General features: G+C 34.1%; 2 protein-coding genes across 2 annotated transcripts; both read right to left on the bottom strand.

Annotated features, from left to right (window-relative positions):
- Positions 1–230: 230 nt before the first annotated feature.
- On the bottom strand, positions 231–12696 carry LOC140039415 (uncharacterized; the record flags this gene model as incomplete). Its single annotated transcript, XM_072085016.1, has 17 exons — positions 231–1092; positions 1626–1757; positions 2041–2122; positions 2939–3139; positions 3507–3627; positions 4138–4321; positions 5161–5216; positions 5478–5548; positions 6164–6249; positions 7386–7517; positions 7646–7777; positions 8142–8223; positions 8335–8532; positions 9791–9914; positions 10299–10485; positions 12224–12279; positions 12540–12696. Coding segments are annotated over 17 exons (2169 nt in total), but the record flags the coding sequence as incomplete, so codon positions are not given.
- A 2024-nt stretch (positions 12697–14720) lies between these two features.
- LOC140039860 (serum paraoxonase/arylesterase 2-like) lies at positions 14721–25062 on the bottom strand. Its single transcript, XM_072085439.1, has 9 exons — positions 24950–25062; positions 23356–23426; positions 20863–20918; positions 20026–20212; positions 18849–18972; positions 16623–16820; positions 16430–16514; positions 15466–15597; positions 14721–14991 (listed from the first exon to the last, which is right to left on the bottom strand). The coding sequence occupies exons 1-9, from the start codon at positions 25012–25014 to the stop codon at positions 14818–14820; spliced, it is 1092 nt and encodes a 363-aa protein (XP_071941540.1). The 5' UTR covers positions 25015–25062; the 3' UTR covers positions 14721–14817.
- Positions 25063–26441: the final 1379 nt, after the last annotated feature.

Raw genomic sequence — 26441 nt, 5'->3', positions numbered from 1 at the left:
TTGCTATATATGCACATATATAACGTTACCATCACCTTTTAAAGTGTTTTTGATTTTTTTTTAAATGGTCAAAATATCGAGTTATTATACGATAATATTGCTATATATTGCGTTACCATCATCTTATAGAGTAACCAGTTTTGTCGAAAAATAAAAGGGTCGAAATTTGGTCATTTTTGGAAAAAACTCCAGTTTTTATGTGATATTAAAATAGTCTATTTAAAAAAAAATTAATAATTATCTTTTTAATACGTTACTTGTTCATTTTTTAGTAATCAGAATTATTTTGCGAGGCATTCTGATAAATATTTTGTAGTGAACTTTTTCTATGATAAAATGCTTTAAACAACCGTAAACATAGTCTGGGTTCCAGATGGCGTTTTGACTTATATTAGAAAAAAGATAAATATTTTGGCACATATGGCATTTCATATGTATGCTTGTATTTCAGACAAACATCGAAAAGCCTCGAAATACCTACAGACTTGGGGCATGCAGGCAAGTCTGCCTTATACAGTACAGAAAAAAAATTGCACAGAATATGAATTCAATCAAAATTAGAGAGTATAAAAATATAACAGCATCAACAGTCTTAATGCAATCAGTAAAACAGATCAAACAATATCGCTAGGGGTGCGTACTTCCTCCTTTTGACAGCTAAATAAAACTATAAACTACTTTTTTTTAGTGGTAGTGATATGCCAAAACATGATAGTGATATGACATCATCATCATGGGCACATCACATTTTGTCAAATAAATAAAAGTGTAGAAAGAGCGTTAGACCTAATATCTCATTCAATTACATTCAGAATGAATACATGACTTTAAATACTGAATTTAAAATATTTTGGATCCGCCCCCACAAACACAATTTCAAAGTACATTAACGTATTAAAAACAATTCCAAAATAGATTAACCAATCAAAAAGCTTGCACTTGGCAGTATGCCATTTTGTCCATCACCGTGCCAACCAACATAGCTCCTTTGTAATATGCCGCTACAGATGATCCTTTCACTAAACCGCCGTCATCACTGAGTACCTCACGTATTGCATATTTTTGCCCTGATTTTGTGGATACATGAATCACCTAAGGGAAAAAAAAAAATATATATGTAAATTATGCACTTGTCAATTGTATGACCTACTATATGACCACACAAGAGGTGCGTCATTTACAAATAATTATTGACAATGGTGTGTCGTCCCCTTACCACCCACCATATCATAAACATGGTCACAGTGTGTCAAAATGGGTGGTCACCTACAGGTAAGTCATATTATTGATGCACAGGTGCCTCATGGTATTCATAAGGTATGACACACATCGGACAAATAACACACCTCTCCCAGTGGTCTTATAGTGGGTCATACAATTGACAAGTGCATTATGATTATTTTAGTATGCAAAATGTAGCTTCTGTTTTCAGAGGGGGAGGGGAGAAGGAAGGAATAGCCCAGTTTACCAGAGGACCAGTTGAAAAATGTTGGTAAACTGCAAAAAACAAGTTTGCAGAAGTCTACACAAGCCAACAAACTCAAGCAAATTTCTTCTAAACAGAAAAATGGTAAACAATCGTAAAATAATGTCCTAATTTTTTAATTTGGAAATGTTCAGCTTACCTGTGAAGGAGTAGGAAGGCTAAAATCTTGTGCATGTGAATGGAATTTGTGACCTATGGGGTGGCAACCGTGCCAAATATCACCAGATTCATCTACAAATATATTATCACACATGCTCTTCATATGTATTGACTGAAAATATAAAGTATATTAATGTACCTTTGAAACTAAAAAAACGTTACCAATAACACCTAATTGGTGACAGTAGCTTAGGTTGTTTTTGTGCTTTCCTGGCAGATAGTGACTAGGATTTTATATTTTCTCCTTGTTTAATTTGTTAATTTGTATCATATTTTGTAAATGTTTCTTTTGCCTGAATAAATAAAATAATTATGAACATAAACATTATAAATTAAACCAAAACTTCTTCAACCCCGTCCCCACCACATTTGCCCATGTATCAGCTTAAACTTACCTTTACAAAACTCAGTGTGTTACTTGCTTCTCTTTTGTATACTAACATTGTATTTGAAATTAATTGATTTACATAAATTAATCTAAAAAATCCAAAAAAAAATGTAATTTAATAGATCATCAATTATAAAAAGTTATATTAAATTATAACATTTGATTAGATACAAGAAAATGATTAAATTTATTTATTTAAATAAAAATAATAATTTTTAATTAGTCTTAAGCTCTGTCTACACTATCAAACTAGTTCCTAAATGTGGTAGTGATGACATAATAAATAATAATAAATAACATTTATAAAGCGCAAGAGACAAAGGTTTCAAAGCGCTGTGTTTTCCAAGATCTGTGCAAGTAGTAGCGTGTGATTATGCTTCTCTGAAGAGATGAGTTTTGAGTTTAGTTTTAAATGTGATTACAGATTTTGATGAGCGTATTTCGAGGGGTAGAGTGTTCCAGAGTTTTGGGGCTGCGACAGCAAAAGCACGATCACCGTAAAACCGAGTTCTGGAACGGGGTCCAGGTTAAAGAAGAAGTCTGCTGGATGAACGAAGCGTAGAGTTTGTTGACGGAGTAATGATGTCACATATGTAGGCTGGAGCACATCCGTTGATGGCCTTATATGTCAGCAACATCATCGTTTTTTTCACATAAAATTTGATAGTGTAAACAGAGCTTTAGCCAGCTTAACAGTAAGGCAGGCTTGGATGCGCATGTGGATGCAATTGTATTGAAGAAGATATAGGAAACAGACATGCACAGTTTAGCCAGTCTATAGTTCGAGGGCATGGCAATAACTATAGACCAGCAATCACATGCCGTCAATTACAATACAAGGTGCATGTATATAGTAAAAACTGTTGTATAGAGTGCTGCATTTAGGTAATAACTACAAATCTTACTTTTTATCTGGTGAGGTATTGATGCCATTATACATGAGGCCTTTATCAAGCACTATCTTTGCATCTTTGCCATCAAAGTAGACCACAGTACTCCAAGCACAAAGCAACAATGATTCTATTTTCCTTTTAATTCCTTCCCGATTTAGAGCATCATTCGTAAAGTAAAATGAACTTTTGCTTGTTGCCACAATGTCATTAATACTATATATAAAATTCAAAATAACACTTAATTATAAGTAAGTATACAATACAATTATGCTATGAGCATTTTGATAAAAATTGTCCTCCGAACCAAAATGTCTAAGTCTCTAATAAAACAGACCATGTGATGTAAACACTTTTGTAACAATCAAAGTTGTTGGCAGTTTTTATGGGCATGTTTTTTAAACCTCTGTCTACACTATAAAACTAGTTTGGCAAAAAAAGTGTGATGTGCCCAAACATCAACACATTCATATATGGCCACATCAAATTAAAAAAAAAAAAATGTGATGTGTTTTATAGTGTAGACAGAGCTTTAGGCTGTTTTGATCTTTGAAAAATATCTTCAAAAGGTCAAAGGTCATACCTTATCATTAACTTATGCCTGTATGTTTGTTTGTGTTTGAGTACAAGTCTATCTTGGTCCAAATCAAAGACTTCTATAGTGTCCTCTATGCCATGGTTTACTGCAAACAATTGCACAAGGCCTTGAAAAATAAAAAAAATGAAACATTTCAGGCATTTACATGGGTGGAGTTGACAAGGGGGGGCCGTGGTTTGAGAATTACAATGCTTAACTTCATCAAAACTTCAGTTATCATTCAACACAAAACCAAAAAAAAAAGTCAATGTGTTTTTTCCTTTCAAGCCCCTCTTATTCAAAACTCACCAAATCTACTCCACTTGACACACCTGTTTAGAATATTTATTAACCTTGCTAGCTTCATTCTCACACAGTGCCTTTGATAAATTTTTGAATTGGCGCTATATAAATTTCTGTTATTATTATATTATTTCCCTACTTCAAATAATATTTAATAGAATATTTTTACTACTGCTAAATGCATAATTTTAGCAGCTATGCTGAAAAAGCACTTTCACATTTTGGCATATATGGCATTTCATACATATACCTGAGCTAGAATGTCACAGTTTCAAAGAGTTACAAAGAAACAAATATATTGAGTTATTCATTTCTTTTAAAATAAACAAATTACCAGTTTTTTCATCATGCCAGACATCTATACCATGAGGTCTAAACTTGGTTTTATCAATGCCTCCCTCGATAGGAACGACCTTGGCAGGGTTGTCTGGTTGGTTAAAATCAAACGAGTATATTTGACCTTTGAAACCATGCATGATTAAATCTGTATTTGGGTTAATATGGAAATGGTCCATTCCCTTTGAAAAAAAAAAAAGTTAATTAAATTTTCTTTAAAAATATAAAAGCAACAAAATAAGAATATCTGTAAATAAATTAACTACATTTGTTCTGAAATGCTATGTTCAGTGGTGTAACGGCTATCACTGCTCACTGGCTAAACCCATGGGCCATGGAGCTTATGGGGGTCCCTGAGCAGTGACAAGAGAAAAAAAAAGAATTAAAATATGTCGAAAAAGGGTAAAAATGCCTGAGGCCTCCAGCGTTGTAGGGCCATGTAGGGTTTCTAAACCAGCCGCCTCAGGCCTTTGTGTTATGCTAGTACTGAGAGTATATTGTATCCCTCTTTATCAGCATCCCAATTTAAAGTTTGAGAGGATTTGCCATTAACATAATATTATATAAATTGTTGTATGAAATGCATTTTTTTTTTAGTTAAATTTTTTATTTCAACATAAAGAAATTGCTGGAGAGATAAGATCAAGTCAAAGCGCTTAAAAATAAAAAAAAAAACAACAGAAATATCTTTCCCTCCAAAACAAAAAATTTAATGTACAAAAATGTAATTTTTTTTAAATCTGGTAATGATGATAAGCTACATGAATAGAGATGAAGGAGCATATGAACTATCGCACATTTACGATAACATTCTAAAACGTAAAAAAACCGACCCTCGCACATCCCGCTTGGATAACACCAAGCGGTAAACTTCACAATGGCTCCTTTTAACCGTGTCACCGTAACGTCACCGCTACGTCACCAGAACGTATTCACTTATGATTATGCCTTGCTGGATCATATAGAAGTAACTTTTTTTCATTAAATGGTACAAGACGAAAAATAAATCATTAAAACTCACTGATGAAATAAGTGCAAGTCCATTTGGTAAAACAAAAATATCTTCTGAACCATTTACTGTTAAGGAAAAATGATAAAAAGTAATTTAGTACCGTATAATACTAATTAATAATAGTTAGGCCTAGACGATGGGCCCAAAGTCTGTTATTTATTATATATGTTACCACCAGCAGGAATGTAATGTAGGCATACACTATTTACTATGACTAATCAACATTAGTAATGCTATAAAATATTTACTATAGGGTAGCAACTGACCTTTATATGGCCTAGGCCTACATTTAGTACTTCCTTTTTCCATTATTGAATGAAACTTACCGATACCAGGAACCACCCTACATGATCCTGGTCTGTGGTTGTAAATGCTTTTGTGATAGCCCATGATGAAACTAAAAAAAAAATTGTTACAAATTTAAGGCCTAATACTAAATACGTACTACCCAAAGTTCGTAAGGTTGTAAATTTTTTCCCAAAGGTTAGTACTCTGTACAGTAGTACAGTATATAACTTAATTAAAATATAGTAGGCTGCAGTCCAAGATTGTTATCAATTGTTTAACTGCAACACGTTGTTATGGTCTAGGCCTACTACTAAAGAAAAAGCATAAGCTCGCACGAAAAGGGGAATTCCCTTCGTCTTGTTGATGTAAAGACAATGGGAATTTCCCGCTTTATAAAGCCCAAACAAAGGGAAGTCCCCGCTTGTACAACGCGACAGAAAATGTACATTAAAACCATAATAAAACATTTATAAATTTCAATAGCTTAATTTCTTTGCATTTTATTAATTTCATTAGCAAACCTAGAGGACCATATATGCACCCCAGAGCACAGTTGGCGCATGGAGGTATAAAATAAATACCTCCATGGTTGGCGGAAGTTAAGTAAATCTAGGCCTACGAAAAGACTGAACTGCTTGTGAGTGAGTGGAAGATATGGGACAGGTGAAGCTAGCTAGCTTAACACATTTTACATAACAAAACAAGGCGATCCACAAACGCTTACCCTAGTGTGATAATATGGTGGAAAATGATAGCTATCCCACCAACAACTACAATTGCTTTTAGCATGATTGTACTTTTGAAATAGGCCTAGGTTATAAAAATATATCTGTCTGTAGACTCTTCCCAGGTAGCTAGTGGTGAAGGACAAAGTACAGAAACAGTGTTTGTTCATGCGTTTCGACCGCGTCATGCATGAAACGCTATCGATGTCAATAATGAATGTGGTCCAAATAAAAGGAAAGAGGTGGAAAAATGGAATCAATGTGAGATGTTGGGTGTCTTTTGGTTTTTTGGGTCGGAATTTATTAGATCGATCCAAATGAAACTACTGTATATTTTATTTATTTTCTTTCATTGCAGAATACTCAGTAGTATTTAGGTTTAAGGTTAATTTGTTTATTATTATTATTAAAAACAAAAAGGGGAGCACTAAGAGACAAGAGCTGTCAAAGACAACTATCGCCAAAGGGCGTGTCTCTCGTATATTTCAGAATAATAAATCTATCGCCTTTTTATTAATTGTTAATCAAAACATCCTCAGATAAGAAAACAAATTAAAATATAACCTGACAATGTCCTTTGCAGCCTTTTATTTTTTTAGATTAAATCAGTTATTTATTCAAATATAAATTGACAATTGTCCTTAGTAAACTAGTACTGATCACTTTATAATTGTTTTAAAATTGTTATTCTATATCATACTTATATTTAAGTCCATATACCTTCTATCATATAGAGTGGAAACGACTAGTAACTAAAACTACTATATTGTTAAAGGGAAAAAAAACCCATTATTGGAGGTTTAAAGTGTAGCAGTAAAATCATCATGAAATACATATAAGCCCAATATATACCATTGAATATGTAAATTTAAGAGAAATTGATATGCTACTAGACAACATTTTAACAGTAGCAAATTTTGCAATAATCATTTGAATAAAAGAAAAACGACACTATGTTTTACATTTACAATTAACATTTAAGACATTATATATCAGAAAAACACATACTTTATTATAAAAGACTTAGATTAGTACAAATAATTTTTAATTTAAAGACATTTAAGCATCTGTTAAGTACATTATTATTTGTTGACAATGTAAATATGATTAAATGTGAGGAAAAACCATTTTATAGTACTGTAGTATTGTGAAAGCCTAAGTGTTTTTGTTAAGATAAGATTAAAATGCCACAATTTTGCAATACGCCATTTTGTCTAAAACTGTGCCAATCAACATAGCACCTTTATAGTATGCTGCCACCGACGATCCTGAAACTAGGCTTCCATCGTTGCTAAGCACTTCACTGATCTCGTAACCTTTTCTGCTCGTGTCTAAAAACTTCACATTTATTACCTGAAAAATGAATAAATATATAGTTATTTTAAAGGTTGTTAGGGCCTAGCATATTTTACAAGTTATTACGTTTTATACTCAAATAGGTTTTCGATAGGAATTTGCAAATGCTGTCGGATGTCACTTACCTGAGACGGAGATGGTAATGACAAGTTCTGTGTATGTGAAGGAAACATGTGACCAATTGGATGACAACCTTGCCAAATGTCACCAGCCTCATCAACAAACACATTGTCACAAAGACTGTCAAACTTCATACTCTGAAAAAAAGATATTACAAATTTAAATAAAACATATGACCAAATTCAAAAGATATTGAAATAAAATATTTGGCCAACCAGTAAAGCATGGGTAAGCCATGGCCATAAAATCAGCACAGGCTCAAGGCTCTCTTTAACCATAAAACAAGTCTAAGTAATGTAGGTTGTGTGCACTGAAAAATGCATCTTGTAGTAGTAGGGGTTACCACGGTGTACTGGCCCTGGCAGCCCCTGTGGACAGACGAATTATCGTTGTTTATTAGCTGTTTGGCACGAAGAGATCCTTAGGGGAGATCAAAGCAGTCAATACATATGTGCAATTCAGTCCAGCTACACTGCAAAGTCACGTGACCAATGTGCTTACTTCAATCAAAGACAAAGAATTATCTGACTCTCGTTGCATTATATTCATTGTCCCGGCTAAAACTTCATTCACATACACTATTCTATAAAATAATAAAAGAAAATGCGAAATTAATAGCATAGCATCTTTTGGGTACAACATTTACGAAAACAGTTCATTATAGTAGGTACAACTCTATTTTTGAATAAATTACTTTTTATCTGGCGACATGTTGATTCCATTAAATCTATTGCCACCGTCCATAATAATCTTTGCTTCTTTACCATCATAGTATCCAATGTTAGACCAGGCTCTCATCAACAGGCCTTCAAATACACGCTTTATACCATGGTGATACCCGTCATTGGTGAAATAAAAGCTATTGGGCCCGGTGGCTGCTACATCGTTAACGCTGTTAAAAAAAAAACACAGAAAAGCTGCATTTCACTATATAATATGAAATATTAAAATTGATGTTATTAAATATTACTATGTCATTCGATAACATTTTGTTTATTATGCGACAAACCTGAGGACAATCAAAGCATATTGATCGAAATTGAGAAACTCAACAGTTCTTTTTAGAACTATTATACTATTATTATACTATTTGTACGGCAAACTTTATATCAACATTTGATTTCGCCATGCAACCCTTCAAACAATTTGATAAAGTCATTTTTTAGTCCATTATGTCCATCATAATAAAATGACTCAATTCCAATTTTGTTTTAACCAAATGGATCGGTCTATAACCTAACTCAAAATAGTGAAATCATAAATCACATAATTCAGTTAAGGCTTCTTTAGTCTTCATCATCCAGTCATTTTGTACACTATCTACCTTCCATACCAGTGAGGTAAAGCCGAAGGCTAGAGGGTGTACTCCAGACTGAAAAGTGATTCAATCAGGAGGGGGAACCAACAAGATGGCGGCCGTAAGTGTGTTCAAAAACATTATTTAATATAAAAATAATAATCTAATATAATACATTAAGAACACATAAAATTCAACACATATTCTTGTCAAAGCACAGTGAAGTTTTTATAAAATTAATTATAGTGTTAATCGCAATGGAATGAATAATATCTTGGTAATCTAGCATTTTTTGTATATGAGGATCATATAGAATGCGTTCGTGTTTATACGCTTAACACGCTGCGTTGCGCATCGTTCTCACGCAGATAGGCTCAACACAGGCGTAGCAGTGCGTACAGCGTAGGGCATATATGATTGGTCGTTTGCAGCCGCCATCTTGTTGGTTCCCTCTCCATGGAGAATCACTTTTTGAACTGCTATAACATTGTTCTTTGTGATCTAGCATTCGGCTATATAAAATAATAAATATTGTTCCATACAGAGAAATAAATGTAGATACTGTTCTGGTGAAAAGAGACTAGATTGGAGCATAAACAATGCAATAAACAATGCATTTAACAAAAAAACATGACCAAATGGACATTTTTTCCCTGATTTTTTTCCAAAATGGGTAAAATTTTAACAAAGTTCTAATTTTAATACTTCACCAAAATGGCTAAAGTAGTTGTTTTAATAATAATAAAAAAAAAACCATGGTCCACGGCAACTTCAATTGATCAGTTAAAGTGAACCAGTCAATAGTATATCAATTGTCCTTTTTTAATGCCACCCTGATGGGCCAACAATTTACCTGTAAAACAGTTTGTCTTTGATGGTTTTATGATGTTTCAAAACCATTTTTTCTTGATTGAAATCAAACACTTCTATTACGTCCACAGGTGCATAGTGATTCACAACGAACAGACGTACCTTCCCTGAAAGGATGAATAAAACCAAAGAATATATATCACAAGAATGAGTAGTATTGCACGCTTTCACTGTAACAGTAATTTGGTAGGACAAAGTCGGGATGTATAAAACGCTGGTAACGCTTGGTTAATTTTTGTTGTTTTAAACTTTCTTTGTGAACTAATTTGGAGGTAAACTAATTTTTTCTATGTGTGATGTAATTGTTTGTTATTAAATATTTGCTATGAAATTTTATTTAATGTAAAATATCAATCAAGTCTTCTTTAGTCCTTATACATCTACTCGTGTGAGGGGAGTTGGTCTATAAATTGTAATAGGCAGTCCAACAGGCTTGAAGAAGTCATATAGAAAATATTTGTGGTGAAATTGAAAAACAAACAGAAACAAACCTGTTTTTCCATCTTGCCATACATCAAGGCCATGCGGTCTTAAGCCATTATTTTTAAGAACATCGCCCTCTATCGGTATAAGCTTTGCTTCTTCATCTGGTTTGTTAAAATCAAATCGGTAAATGCCTCCTTCAAACTGGTGTATTCTAGGATCATGCCATTCTGTATAATGGTCCAGTGAAATACCCTATAATTGTAGAAAAAAATTATAGACAGAAATTATAGACAAAAACTATTACTTGAAATTTAAAGATGTATTGTCCTTTAACTATAATTCCAAAAAAATAAAAAAATGAATATTTAGAAAAAAGTGGGTCATTTTGAAGTATCATCTTTTCACCAAAAATTAGTCAAAGTTTTCGATCAAAACATATTTCATAATGTAACGCGCTTGTTTGGCTACTATGTATGCATAATCATAAAACTTCCTCGCGATCTGTGTGAAAACACCTTCTCAACCGTGACAAGTTGTAAAAAATCCTAATTAGCATCATGCATAATGCATACTCGTGGTTTGAAATCTTTGTTTACTTTTGCTCGCGACGATTTTCTAGACAAAATGTAATCAAATTAATTTACCTGTTAATTACGTCAACTTGTTGTTTTTGGCTCAAATTTTCGACTTAAAGTGAATAACTTTAATATTTCTTTGATATGGCCAATTTAAATTTAGAATATTTTGACCTTCATTTTTTGTGTTTCAAGGGACAATACATCTTTAAATAATTTGTGATTACAGTCCTATGCATTTATTGCATTGCGATGCCAGATGCAGATCTTTGATTATTTAAACGGTGGAGGGCTAACAATTAATATTAAAAGGACGTCTGTCACAATTTGACAGCAAATAGTAAAGTTCATAATCTTATTTTAGCTGTCAAGTGGAAGCGAACACACTCCAATCATATCCATAACAATATTGATACAGTGAAACGTCTATTTAACGTACCGTACGGTATCAATGGTTATTCTTAAACTGAAAAATTCGTAAACTAGATCATCAACATATTCACATCTTTTTGCTTAGTGTGTACAGGTAACAGTACCTTTGTTCAGATCGCTGGCTGTAATGCATTCAGTGAAGTGTATTAGCCCTCTGACGTACGTCTTGGTCAAAATGGAACCAACGGAGTAAACGTGAATTATTTTAATCGTATAGATCGTGTATGCTTAAACAATGTTTAACAGCAAATATTACTGTAAACAATAAATTTCCAACAATCACAACAGTAGAAGCATGTGTGCACTTGGTAAAAGTTCTAATTCCAATTCTTATACTACCGTCTGAAAAATAACTACGCATTTAGGTCCCTGGATGTAACATGATACAGCCCAGATATGCGCGCGTACCCGCATTGTACAATCGTTCAAAGGGACACCGTTAGATGAGTGCGTACCTATTGCCCTCAAGCGTATGTCAAAAATGCCGTAGTTCCTACAGTACTGTATTTATATGTCTGGCTATGAGGTATATAGCGTATTTACTGTAGTTAACATAACCGATTATTTTCTTTCTAGGCCGTACGCCGATACGGAACAATTTGAACTCAGTCAGAAATCAAATATTTAAACATTTGATTTGTTTGTTAATGATGTCACTGATTCCACAACCCATTCGTAAAATCGATGATTCATAAACTGAACGTTCGTAAAATACACTTTTTACAGTAATGCAAAATGATCCGGAGGTCATGCAATATAAAACTCTTTCTACAGTACATTATCAAACTAGTTGACAAAATAGTGTTGTGTGCCAAATATGGTAGTAGTATAATATCATCTTGTCCATATATGGGCACATCACATTTTTTTGCACATAGTTTGTTAGTGTGAGCAGAGCTTAATAATGCAGTCATTTTGGCATTCTAATCTATATTATAATATTACAAATATAATTTTGATTGATTTGAGAAAAATGTTATTACCGAACTGATGAACGCCAGTCCATTTGGCAGCACAAAGATGTCTTCAGAACCATTAGCTGGAATGTTAAAATAAAACCCAAATATAATTGTAAATTGAAGTCAAATGCAACAGTATATTAACACAACAGTCAACAGCCACACCCCCAAATCTGCTGGTTTAGGGCTAGACCCACCTAGACTTTCCATGCAAAACCTAAACAGACAATAAAATATGCCGAAAAGCTCAAGACCTTCAGCATTGGAGGGCCACTTACGGTTCCTAAACCATGAGGTCTCTATGATACACCCTGTAAGAAAGATGCAGTATTGAACTTACCTATACCAGGTACTACTCTGCAAGGACCAGGTTTATGGTTGTGGATAGTTTTAAATACACCCAAGATTTGTCTAAAAAGAATTTCAAAAGCAAAACTCAGATTTTTATTAAGATGTGATTTGGTCACAAAGATGTTTTGTCCCCCAACACCCCCAAAACATGAAAAATAAAGATTAATAAAATCAGATTTTGAATAAGCCATTTTTCAGTTTTAATAAAGTTATTCACTTCTGTAGAAAAAAAAATCAACAAAAATAATTATTTCACTTATAAAAAGACAAAAGAAACGGTTAAATCCAACTAAAAAACCATTGCCCATTGGCTGGCAGCCAATTTGACTATTTTGTCTTTAAATTTGTTCAGGTAAATAATTTTTTTTCGATCCAGTTTTTGGATCATTAAAATGTGAAATTAAAATGGTATGTCCAACAAACATTTTTTCAGCAGGAAAATTTATATTAAAATAAAAATCCTTAAATTCGGATTTACAACGTAAAGCATCTGTTTTCATTGGTCTTTGACTGAATGATATATGGCCACACTGATGGATATGGACTTTGAGCTACCTTCCACCAGTAGTTCAGTTACTAGGCTAGGTGGGCCTTTATTTACACGTTAACCAGACAGTGGTGTGGCCTAGTAGTATAAATAGGCCTAGTCTAAGTTTAGGTAGTTTTAACATTTACTAAAGTAACATAAAGTGTTTTCTTACGCTATTAAGAAGATGTGTCGCGCAAATATGGCTAAAAAAACAATGAAAAGTAACTTCTTCCACATTGCAGTTTCTTAGTAAAGTTCTCTCTCAAGACACACGTCGTGCAACAAACTTCTCAAGCAACTTCAACCAAGATGATACGCTTCAGTAACGCTGAGACAACCCTGGATCTATAAATATTCATTTATTTAATATGAATATTTAGATTTAGGGTGTTTAACTGTCCAATGGATTTTTAGACCTAAATTTATTCGTATTGTTCGTGAGAGGTTTATTTAAGGGATAAACATGTATTATCAAATAAAATACCCCATAGATATAAAAAAATAAAATTACAACACAATATCGATATCAAGATTAAGAAGTGATAAAACAGTAAAAATCAAAATGGATTGCATATCACGTCAATCAATGAATTCTACTACAAATAGAAATGTGTTGTAATACAATATATTGTGTATATATGAAACATGGCGGGGCGATTATTTGAAAAAATATAGAGGGCTACGTTCAGTTATATCTTGGAAGGTTTATATGCATGTCATAATTAATTGCATTATGCACAATATCTACAGCTGAAAAAATGCTACATTCACGATTTCTGCCTTAACCTGGTATAACATATAATATGGTGGTTAATTGCTTATTTTACATTTTGTCCGACTTCGACATACTGGCAAGAGATAAAATAATACTACCCAGACGTGAAATTGTTATTCCTCGACGTCTCGCTACCCGACTACAACACACAGCCTCCAAAACATAATTATCTTTTATATGTTTTCCCTCATCAATAATCTATTTATTTAAACTATACAATTCATATATTTGTTTCATGTACTAACTACCCAAACAAATGACACATGCTTTTTATGGACATATGTCATAAACGACAGCCAAATATTGGCATCACAAATTCAATTAATTCCAATCACACACAATTTGTATTAAAAAAAATACTTTATGATAAATGTATGACCAATAGTAAAACATAAGATTACATTGATGTCTCAAAAAAATATTTTAAATAACGACTAAAATATAACACAAAGTTATTTTAAAGAACAGGTCACAGGTGCATCGCAAAATCTACTTACTGAGTCCAGATAAGCAAAAGAAACAATAAAAAAATCAACATTTATATTTGTCACGATTTATTTACAAAGTGTGTTTACTAGAAATTGTGTCGATTTGCAAGACTTTGCCAGAAAACTCATGTGACGTCACAGCAATTTACGGCGACGGCTGTACGGCAATCGCGTGCAGCGATATCCTTAATCTTGCGATCGTTCTGAAATCATATCTACATCCATAATACATTGTTAAAACATGGTCCTCTGTCAAGTTGTCCTTTAACATTTAAGACGTTTAATGTCAGAAAAACACATACTTAATTCTAAAAGACTTAAATCAGTACAAATAATTTTTAATTTAAAGACCTTTAAGCATCTGTTTTAAGTACATTATTATTTGTTGACAATTTAAATATGATTAAATGTGAGGAAAAACCATTCTATAGTACTGTAGTATTGTGAAAGCCTAAGTGTTTTTGTTAAGATAAGATTAAAATGCCACAATTTTGCAATACGCCATTTTGTCTAAAACTGTGCCTATCAGCATAGTGCCTTTATAGTATGCTGCCACCGACGATCCTGAAACTAGGCTTCCATCGTTGCTAAGCACTTCACTGATCTCGTAACGTTTTCTGCTCTTGTCTAAAAACTTTACATTTATTACCTGAAAAATGAATTAAAATATAATTATTTTAAAGGTTGTTAAGCCTAGCATATTGTTTATTTTACAAGTTGTTAGGGCCTAGCGTAGTGCATAAGTAGTCATAGTAGTGCGCAACCCGAACTTTCGCATTGAACCTACATCGAGTAAATGGCTGAGCGGTTAAGACAGTGGGACCGTAATTACGTAGCCATGGTTCTGGTGGTAGAAAAAATCTTCTCGGATAAGGACTATAAACCATAGGTCAAGTGTACACATTTTTAAAGAACCTAGTACATCTTTCGAGACGAGTAGAGGGTTACCCCAGTGACTCGGTCACTGTCGCACACAGTCACTTATCATAACTGGGGCCTCTGGGAGAACAGTCTTTGACTGAAGAGGCTACTCTTATAATAATAAATATAAAAACAACTCCAGCAAATTTTACTTGTTATACTAACCAATAGGAATTTGCAAATGTTGTCGGAAGTCACTTACCTGAGACGGAGATGGTAATGACAAGTTCTGTGCATGTGACTGAAACATGTGACCAATTGGATGACAACCTTGCCAGATATCACCAGCCTCATCAACAAACACATTGTCACAAAGACTGTCAAACTTCATACTCTGGAAAAAAAAAAAATTTACAATAAAGTTGTGTACTTATATACAATTAAGTTGTGTACTTATGTACCATTAAGTTGTGTACTTATGTACCATTAAGTTGTGTACTTATATACAATTAAGTTGTGTACTTATATACAATTAAGTTGTGTACTTATGTACCATTAAGTTGTGTACTTATATACAAATAAGTTGTGTACTTATATACAATCAAGTTGTGTACTTATATACAATCAAGTTGTGTACTTATGTACCATTAAGTTGTGTACTTATATACAATTAAGTTGTGTACTTATATACAATTAAGTTGTGTACTTATGTACCATTAAGTTGTGTACTTATATACAAATAAGTTGTGAACTTATATACAATTAAGTTGTGTACTTATATACAATTATTTATCAAATTTTGTACTTATGTAAAATAAGAACAATGCTAGGCCCTCAAGATATTGTAAAATACTGTAAGCACTATGGTAAACCTAAACAACTTTGATCAACAAAACAGATTGAAATAAAATGTTTGGCCGAGCATTAAGACATGGGTAAACCGTGGTTCACGGCTCTCTTTAACCATAAACAAGTCTAAGTACTGTAGGTTGTGTGCACTGGAAAATGCATCTTGTAGTAGTAGGGGTTACCACGGTGTACTGGCTCTGGCAGCCCATGTGGACAGACAAATTATCGTTATTTATTAACTGCTTGGCACGAAGAGACCCTTAGGGGAGATGAAAGTAGTAGAGTAACTCTAGTTTGTCTTCAACACATATGTGCAGCCACACATATGTGCAGTTCACTCAAGTTACACTGCAAAGTCATGTGACCAATGTGCTTACTTCAATCAACGACAGCGAATTATCCGATTCTCGTTGCCATATATGCATTGCCCCACCGGCCAAAACTTCATTCACATACACTATTCTATAATATAATAAAAGAAAATGCGAAATAAATAGCATAGTATCTTTTGGGTACAATTGCGAAAACAGTGCGTTATAGTAGGGACAACTATATTTTTGAGTAAATTACTTTTTATCTGGTGACATGTTGATTCCATTAAATCCATGGCCACCGTCCATAATAATCTTTGCTTCTTTACCATCATAGTATCCAATGTTAGACCATGCTCTCATCAACAGGCCTTCAAATACACGCTTTATACCATGGTGGTACCCGTCATTGGTGAAGTAAAAGCTATCGGGCCCAGTAGCTGCTACATCGTTAACACTGTTAAAAAAGACAGAAAACCATTTTTCACTACATAATATCATGATAATATCAAGTCTTAAAATTTTTGTTCATAAATATTACTACATATGTCATTAGATAACATTTAATTTTTTTTTTACAATAAGGCCAAATAAAAAAACATACTTGTTAAGCGTCAGCGCCCGCTCCTGATTATCCAGCCGCCTCTCTTTTTATTTTTTATTTTTTTTAACCCATATACAACGGAAAGTTCAGCGGCCCGGCCCAGCTCCAGAGCAGGGCTCAGAATTCACGCTAGCAAACTAGCATTTTGCTAGTAGATTCTTCATAATTGCTAGTTGAAAATTTCAAAACTAGCAAATGTTTGCTAGGCTGGTGTAATTTTTGAAAAATACGTACTTCTTAGCTTAGCCACGCTAGCTAGCCACCGATCGCTCTATGTTGACAACGGCAATTTGGTGAAAACAATTGTTTCATTTACACGCCGCCGATTTACGTCAAGGAAACGCGAATAGCACCGCGAATCATGTAATGTGGTAAACAGCAAGCTTTTTCCCCCAACACATTAAATCACGTGCATTTAGTACGTCGCTGAGGATTACATCATCAGTCACGTGATTACAGAATACACGATTATCAATTTAGGGATTTAACGAAATAAATATTTTGCCTACACAGTGGTCGAAGCGCGTTTTTTATAGGTTCGTAAATAGGAAACACCCCATACATAATGGACTCTACCAATTTTTTTTACGATGTTCTCGCGCTCGAGATCGGCACACCACGAGGTCCTGTTGGGCGATGGGTTTTCTTATGCCTGGTTTACCTGTGGAATAATTACACACACTTTTCGCATTACAACTTTAAATACGGATTTACACAGCAATTGGCAAAGGATTCATCAAAGAAGAATGAATACGTTGAATAAAAATTCACTTAAGAAATGCCGTAAGCTGTTTTCAAAATCAGCCCACTATTTAGTATTATTGAGACCAACATCATGCTTCTCGCGATAGGGAATTTCCTGGATAGATGAGTCGAGCGAGAGACGGCGGACCATGGCCGATGAGTGAGGCGGGGGTGGCAGCTTGGACAGATTAGCCTAGGGCCTACAATTTCGCTCGGTGGCAATTAAATTTAATGTTTTAATTACGTCTGGATAAAACAATACAAAACTCAATTTTCATACATAGTCAATTTTGTTCTGTTTCGCATTTTAAAAGTTTGACGTTTCGTCCTAAAAAAAAGTGGGCCAAAACGTCCATCGCGCAAAAATATACCTCCATAAAAAGGAAAAAAAAAAAAAACCGTCCCCCCGCCCCTGAAAATTTATGAGGGTGTGACGCTTAACAAGTATTTTTTTTTATTTGGCCTAAAGTCCAACATTTTTTTCGACAATTGAGTACATTCTAATTTTTCCAAATGGATTGGTCTTTGGTCTATAGCAAAACTCAAATCATTTCAAATCAAATGGTAACATAAATCAACTATTGTTTTAATTCAGTTAGGGCTTGGTTAGTCTTCATCATCCTGTCATCCAGAGGCTTCCCTCTGTACAGTGTCTACTATCCATACAGAAATAACAAATGCAGTTCTGGTTGGAAGAGACTAGTTGGAAAATAGAGCTTATCTTTAATTAAACAATGCAATACACTACCAAAAAATATAATGCATTAACCATGAGCAAATGGCCATTTTCCCTAAGTGTTGGCAATTAATGGGTAAAACTTTAACAAAGTATTTTTGATGATCTAATTCTGGTTTAAGGTCTACACCTACAGCAGTTGTTTGAATTCTAAAAACGTTCTAGTCCATGGCGACTTGAATTGATTGGTTAGTGAATCCAGTCAATAGTGTCACAATTGCTCTTTTCTGAATGCCAACCAGGGCTGTAGCCACTATGGTTTGTAAGGCTTCAACCTGACCACTTTTCCATAGAGGCCTTTGACAACCCAGTGGCTTGAATAGCGATTTTTCCCTTTTCTTGCAAAAAACCGGACCACTTTATGGCTACATCCCTGCCACCATCATGGGCCAACAATTTACCTGTAAAACAGTTTGTCTTTGATGGTTTTATGATGCTTCAAAACTATCCTTTCTTGATCGAAATCAAAGACTTCTATTACGTCCACAGGTGCATAGTGATTCACAACAAACAGACGTACCTTCTCTGAAAAGATGAATAAAACCAAAGAATATATATCACAAAAATGAGTATTCCACAGTTTTCCCTGTAAAAGTAATGCGGTAGGGCGCGCCGCGATGTATATAACTTTTTATGATGGTCACACTAATCTAAGCCTGGATCACTAGTAGTGTTTTCAGAATAAAAAATATTATCAACTACATGCCAACATCATGTTAAATTCTATGTGGATATTTAATTGTTCGTTTTATTTTTTCTAAGAAATACCGGAATGGTGTCCGGCGGGGGATTGATTGATTGATTGAAATATATATTTATACTGGGTAACCTCTTCAGTCAAAGACTGGTCTCCCAGAGGGCCCAGTTGGTGATCAGTGGCTGTGATATACTAATACACCGGGGTAACCCCCTACTCGTCTCGAAAGATGTACTAGGTTCTTTAAAGTGCATACGAGCAAGTTGTGTACACTGGACCTACGGTTTATAGTCCTTATCCGAGAAGACTCGTTCTACCACCAGAACCATGGAGTGAGTGAGCCTCGAACCCCTGCCGATGTTATGGCTACGTGATTACGGTTCCACTGTCTTAACCGCTCGGCCACTTAACTTAACTATTACCATTAGTTAAGGTCTAATGTAAAGCACCTAGAGGGGTCAGTGATCCATTAGGCGCTATATAAATATTGTTTATTATTATTATTATTATTATACAATTAATTTAGTAAAAAATTGCCGAATAAACGGTCAACTACCAGGCACCGCCGTGTTTTCACTAAAGATAGTTTATTAATATTTTCTTATTATTTACCTCCGTCAAGGAGGTATGTTTATTAATTGTTTCTGGTAGAAAAAATAAATATTGATTCAAATCTGACATGCTTATTAATAACATGTCGGTAAACTAAAGTAAGTAAGTTTGTTAATTAATATTTTCTATGAAATTTGATATAATTGCAAAATATATTATCATAATTCTATTTTTAATGTGAAATTGAACCTTATAAATTCCTCCAATGGGCTTGAAGAAGTCATATAGCAAATACTTGCCGTGAAATTGAAAAACAAACATAAAAAAACCTGTTTTTCCGTCTTGCCATACATCAAGGCCATGCGGTCTTAAGCCATTATTTTTAAGAACATCGCCCTCTATCGGTATAAGCTTTGCTTCTTCGTCTGGTTTGTTAAAATCAAATCGGTAAATGCCTCCTTCAAACTGGCGTATTCTAGGATCATTCCCTTCTGTATAATGTTCCATTGAAATACCCTATAATTATAGACAAAAACTATACTGAAATTGTGACAATTTGTGATTACAGTCTAAAGGCCAAATTACCCAGCCAAGCGGTAACGGTAATGAAAATATAGAATCTATGTTATTCTTTTTGATGTTTTACACAAAGTGCGGAGCGGATGGGCGGTTTCCGCTCAGGATAGATACAGATTCTATGTGGGACAAGCTACAGTACGCGGTTTTCCGCTTACCGTTACCGATTTTCTATGTAAATTGGCCTAATTATGCATTGCGATACTAGAGCCAATTCTTAGATTTTTTAAATGGTGGAGGGCTAACAATTAATAATAATAGTCTGGCATAAAATAGACAGCAAATAGTAATTCATAATTTTAAATTAGATGTCAAAACGGAAAGCGCGCACACTCTAATCATTACTGTAAAAATGTTGATAATGCAAAATGATCCAGTACGGTACATTATCAAACTAGTTTGACAAATAAAGTGTGATGTTCCTAAATAATATGGTAGTGATAATATGACATCATCGTGTCACATTTTGTTTGTTTGTTAGTGTAGACAGAGCTTAATAATGCAATGATTTTGGGATTCTAATCTATATTATAATATTAAACCATTCTATTAAACATATAATTTGTATTGATTTGAGAAAATGTTATTACCGAACTGATGAACGCCAGTCCATTTGGCAGCACATAGATGTCCTCGGAACCATTAACTAAAATGTAAAAATAAAAACCAAAAATAATTGTAAATTGGGTCTATTGAATTCAAATGCAATAGTACATAATATTACAGCCACACCCCAAAAAATGCAATATGATGTGCTGGTTTAGGCCTAGACCCACCTAGGCTTTCCATGCAAAACCTCAATTATGTTTTGCTGTATGTAATAACAATAATGCAATTTCCAGACATCGTACGTGTCATTTTTTTTCAAAAGAATATTATAAGCCTTATAATGCAATACTGTAGTTCCGCATTTACAATTTCTCATCACCCAGATGGCTACTAGATTACAACCTGTACCGTAGGTACACTGTATCCTGATAGCTTTGTATTCTAACCAGTGGCGTATCCAGGATTTTGAAGTTGGGGGGGCCGGGAATTGCCAATTTGCCGACAAAATTGGTGTCATTATCTGTACATACACGACGTCTCTGATCAATATATGTTCTAGGATTACATAGTCATATTGTCTTTGTCTTATATGGGATAACGATGCAAAATTAAAACCAAACCAACATTATCTGTTAGTATGTTGTATTCATATTACAATGAAGAAAGAATTAGGAAAATCTGACTTGTAGTTTTCGAAATATAGGGTCTAAAACATCGCCAAAAATGATCGTTTTTAGCCACGAAAGAAGTAAAAAAATTTGCGGCCTCAGTCGACAATTCTATTAACTACGCCATTTTTGGTTAAAATAATTACATATAATTACGTTTTTTAGTAATTTATTTTATATATCACCATTGGAAATATCAATAAAACATGTTATTAAATGCTTATAAAATATATAAAGTTGTTTACTTAACGGAATTCGGACAAATTCATTGCTCTAACTTTGTGTAGTAACGATCAGAGAGATTCATGGTACACGCGCGAGAGAAAACATTCCGCTGCGGGTGATTCGCATCCACCAATCAAATCAGCTAGAATCCTAAATCATTCAACCGTGAGCAATGCCAATCGCGAGAAAGCTCAGCTTTGATTGGCTTACGATGACATCATATCACAAAATGGTGATTTTGTAGTTGAGCCTCACGGAATATTCTGTTCCAAAAATGAAATACATGGATATTTTTTATGGTATATGTGCTTTTTCTTTAAAAATTTTGAATAATAAAGGCCTCATATCGAGAAAAAAAAACGGGTTTTTGGCACTTATAATAAATATATCTTAGACAAAAAAGCACATGGCATGTGGAACTATATAATCTCTTAGCGTAGGAAAGACATACAAATCTCAGGTCATGAGAGGCTCAACTGCATGCAAAAACAAGGTTTTAGGGTAAGGTCAAAGACTTTTGAGTAAACAATCTACCGCGTACGGCCGTACGTACGTGCTACACATTTTTAACGTGTTTCGTTAGATGTAATGAAAATAAAAAATAGTTGATCTGAAGGGATCAATGATGATATGATATGTAAATAAACAAACACTCAAAAAAATTATGTTTACAGTTCAATTATTGTCAGAATAAATAGTTTATTTTTTTCCCCGGCACCTTTGTTTGCCGACGGCCGCGATGATGTGCCGACGGAAACGAAATCAGGGGGGGCCCGGGCCCCCTCGGCCCCCCTACTGGATACGCCACTGATTCTAACAGAACAATTTATAAGCGAGCAGTAGCGTAACGGCTATGAGCACTCACTGGCTAAACACAGGGGCCCTGGAGCTTATGGGGGCCCCAAAGCTTATGGGGGTCCCTGAGCAGTGCCCAGAGGATAAAAAACAGACAGTAAAATATTTCGAGAAAGTCCAAGACCTCCAGCGTTGGAGAGGGCCACTTAGGGTTCCTAAATCAGGTCTCTATAGCCCCTTTCTCACAGATGTGCCTGCAATATACCGGTATTATGCTGGCGTCGTGCCGGTATCGTTACCGGCATATACCCATTCTCATCGGACTATCGTGCCCGAAATATAAACGGTATATACCGGCTTTCTGTGAGAAAGGAGTCGGGCATATTTGGCCAATAAAAAGTCTCGTGACAAAATAATTATTGAGGGCGTCCTTTATTGTTATTATTTTTGTCTAGCGATATATGGCGGCGAATTTTAAGTTACAGATTATTATCTTCCTTTATAGCATATTTATGCAATACATGCTATGTACAGTATATTGTGCATATATTATACAGGTACAGCAAATAATTAGCCCTCATCGGCAATCTGTAAAACTGTACAATTTACAAGATGACGAAGGGTCAGGCACCAACAAAGAGCTATGGCCTAGGCCTATAGATTATGCTACAAATTTCTTCTTGTCCCCTTATTTTAAGCAGCTCTCTTATCTCATTATCCCTCCAGTTCGACATTATTATTGTTAATTGAATTGGCGCCAAAGTGATACACTTTACCGCGCAAGGTGTCAAAGCCTCGACGGGGCTTATGATACACCCTGTAAGAGAGATGCAGTATTGAACTTACCTATACCAGGTACTACTCTGCATGGACCTGGTTTATGATTGTGGATAGTTTTAAATATACCCATGATTTGTCTAAAAAAGAATTTCAAAAGCAAAAGTCAAATTTTTATTAAGATATGATTTGGTATTTGGTAAAAATCATTAAAGATGTATTGTCCCCACAAACATGCAAAATAAAGATTAATAAAATCAGATTTTGAATAGGCCATTTTTCAGTTTTAATAAATTCACTTCTGTAAAAAAAAATTCACAAAATAATTATTTAACTTATAAAAAGACAAAAGAATCCAAAAAAAACCCCAAAAAACTTTGGCTGGGTAAATACATTTTTTTTTCGATCCAGTTTTTGGCCAAAGTGGATAAAAATGGCGTATTCAAAACAAGGTATTAAAAAAAAAAAATTTCAGGGGGACAATATATCTTTAAGATGCGATTTGGTAGTTGGTAAAACTTAAAAGTCATAGTATAGTATATTTATTTGAACTTACACCTTTAAATCGGTGGCACTCAATCAATGACAATTGGTGCGTTCGTAAGTAGAAATTACAAATTCACAAACTTAACTAAACAACTATGTAAACAAGAATATTTCTTACAAAAAACGCTGCTCGCTTATTGTTATTGCTAAGGTCAAGTCTGGGGGTCACTTCATCACGCCTAGATACTTCAAGTATCCTATTACAAACAAAAAGTGGAGGAGGAGTGGAGTTGTGGCTTGGTGGTTATGATGCTTGGCTACCATTCCAAGGGTCCTGGGTTCAAGTCCCGTCACATGTCAGGATTTTCAGGACCAAATTACAACTCCACTCCCTAAGACTTGTAATAAGACTTTGTTTATGTAGAGCATCTTGTGTATTTATTTGTCTTGTGAACCTCTGAGGGTCCCTAATGATCAGCATTAGCATTAAATATGGTTAAAAAAAAAAAAAACTTCAATGGACTGTTTTGATAATAATTCAATGATTATCTGACAGTGAATTATAGTAATATCATGGGACTCATAAATACCAGAAATGCTTTGGGATTTGTCATTAGACTCTTTTCCCAGCCGTTTTTTGGATTTGGTACCTATAAATTATAGTCGAGTTTCCATTTTAACAAAAATGTCAAAGTGTAGTACTATACTGCTGCTTGATTTCATCTAATGAATGAGTCATCTCGTGTGACGTAGTGGGCTAGAGCAGCAGCGTGAAAACAAAAATGCATAAACATTAACTAAAGTCTACAACAAAATAACAATTTAAAACTTAAATTAACTGATGTTCAGTAATAGTATACAGATCTTAATCTAATATAAAGATTGAACATGTTTAATTTTTGATCTTTTTTTCCAAGCTCTCTTGGCATAAAGTTTACAAATTCTAATTTACCACGCTAAGCATCTGTTATGTCTTTGACTGAATGATATGGTCACACTGACGGATATGGACTTCGATTGAGCGGAAGCGCTACCTTCCACCAATTCAGTTACTAGGCCTATGGCTGGGTGGGCCTTTACAATCTAACCAGATAGTGATGGCCTAGTAGTATATATGCCTAGTCTAAAGTCTAGGTAGTTTTAACGTTTACTAAAGTACCAGAATGTGTTTTCTTACGCTATTAAGAAGATGTGTCGCGCAAATATGGCCAAAAAACCAATGAAAAGTAACTTCTTCCACATAATAATTGCTGTTTCTTAGTAGTTCTCTCAACTTCAAGACACACGTCGTGCAACAAGCAACTGCAAGATGATACGCTTCATTAACGCTGAGACAACCCTGGATATAAATATTCATTTTATAATATGAATATTTATATTCAGGGTGTTTTAACTGTCCAATGGATTTTTAGACTCCGTACTTATTTATTTTATTCGTATTGTTCAGGAGGGGTTTATTTAAGGGAGGCGTTTATTTGGGGGAGGCGTTTATTTTTTTGGATGTAAACATGTATTATCAAATAAATACCCCATAGATATAAAAAAATAAAAATACAACACAATATCGATATCAAGAAGTGATAAAACACAGTAAAAATCAAAAGGTTACTTATTGTAGATCATGTCAATGAATTCTACTACAAATAGAAATGTGTTGTAATACAATATTGTATATAATGCACATGGCGGGCCGAATATTCGAATAAATTTAATCAAAGTAGCCAATAATTTCAGTTTTTTCTTCTCCTTTTCGTACACTTTCTGGCGACACACCATCGGTCAATCACACACCCCGTTTGCTTGCACTCTAACTGGACGCACTATGCTCCCCTTGCCAAGATACTAGGTTAGGTAGTTTCACGTGTCTGGTGACTCCTTAGAAGTTAAAAAAAGATGGTGGATATACGGTGGATAATTTTTGCTGAATTTGAAAAAAAATACCAGAAATATAAAATTCAAGTTATATTGCCTATATTTAATCATCTGATACATTTTTTACCACACTGTTTATTTTTTAAAATGCCTCTCTATTTACAAAAATGTGTGTACAAAAGAATAGAGATTTTACTGTGTAAGTTGAACTTTCCCCCCACTGATAAGAAAGTGCTTATTTTCAACAAGCTCCTGTAACACAAATAAAATCCCAAAAATTATGAAAGATAGGAGAAACTATAGATCGATAATTATTGGAATGTATGATCAATAGAAATTTTTTACCCACACACCTCCAGATTTAGAATTTAATAAATTAAATCACTTGTACAATTGTAACACTAGAACCCCTTCTTTGCGACCCCCCTATTAAAGGGAAACTTTTTGTGTACAAGAGGAATAATATGTTTTTAACATATGCGGCCAGCTTCTATTCAGGGGACATCCCTATTAAGGGGAAACGTCCTAAGATCATATAGGTGACCCCTATAATAGGGGGTTTTACTGTGTTTGTTATGGATGTTCTTAAAAAATGCTGAATATTTAAATGTTAATCAAAGTTGTGAGTTATGAGAGGTCAGTAAATGCTGTGTAGTAAAATTAAATACAACATACATATTAAAAACAAAATATATAAATAAAACACACCCCCAAAATGAACAATATTTACCATTTATAAAAAAAATTTTTAATATACGTATTTTAATTAGGAAACAAATTTCTTTACACATTACTAA

Source organism: Antedon mediterranea, chromosome 2, assembly GCF_964355755.1.
Source record: "Antedon mediterranea chromosome 2, ecAntMedi1.1, whole genome shotgun sequence".
NCBI classification, from domain to species: Eukaryota; Metazoa; Echinodermata; class Crinoidea; order Comatulida; family Antedonidae; genus Antedon; species Antedon mediterranea.
The sequence above is the reverse complement of the archived record's forward strand: the minus strand, read 5'-3'. Positions and strand labels throughout refer to the sequence as shown.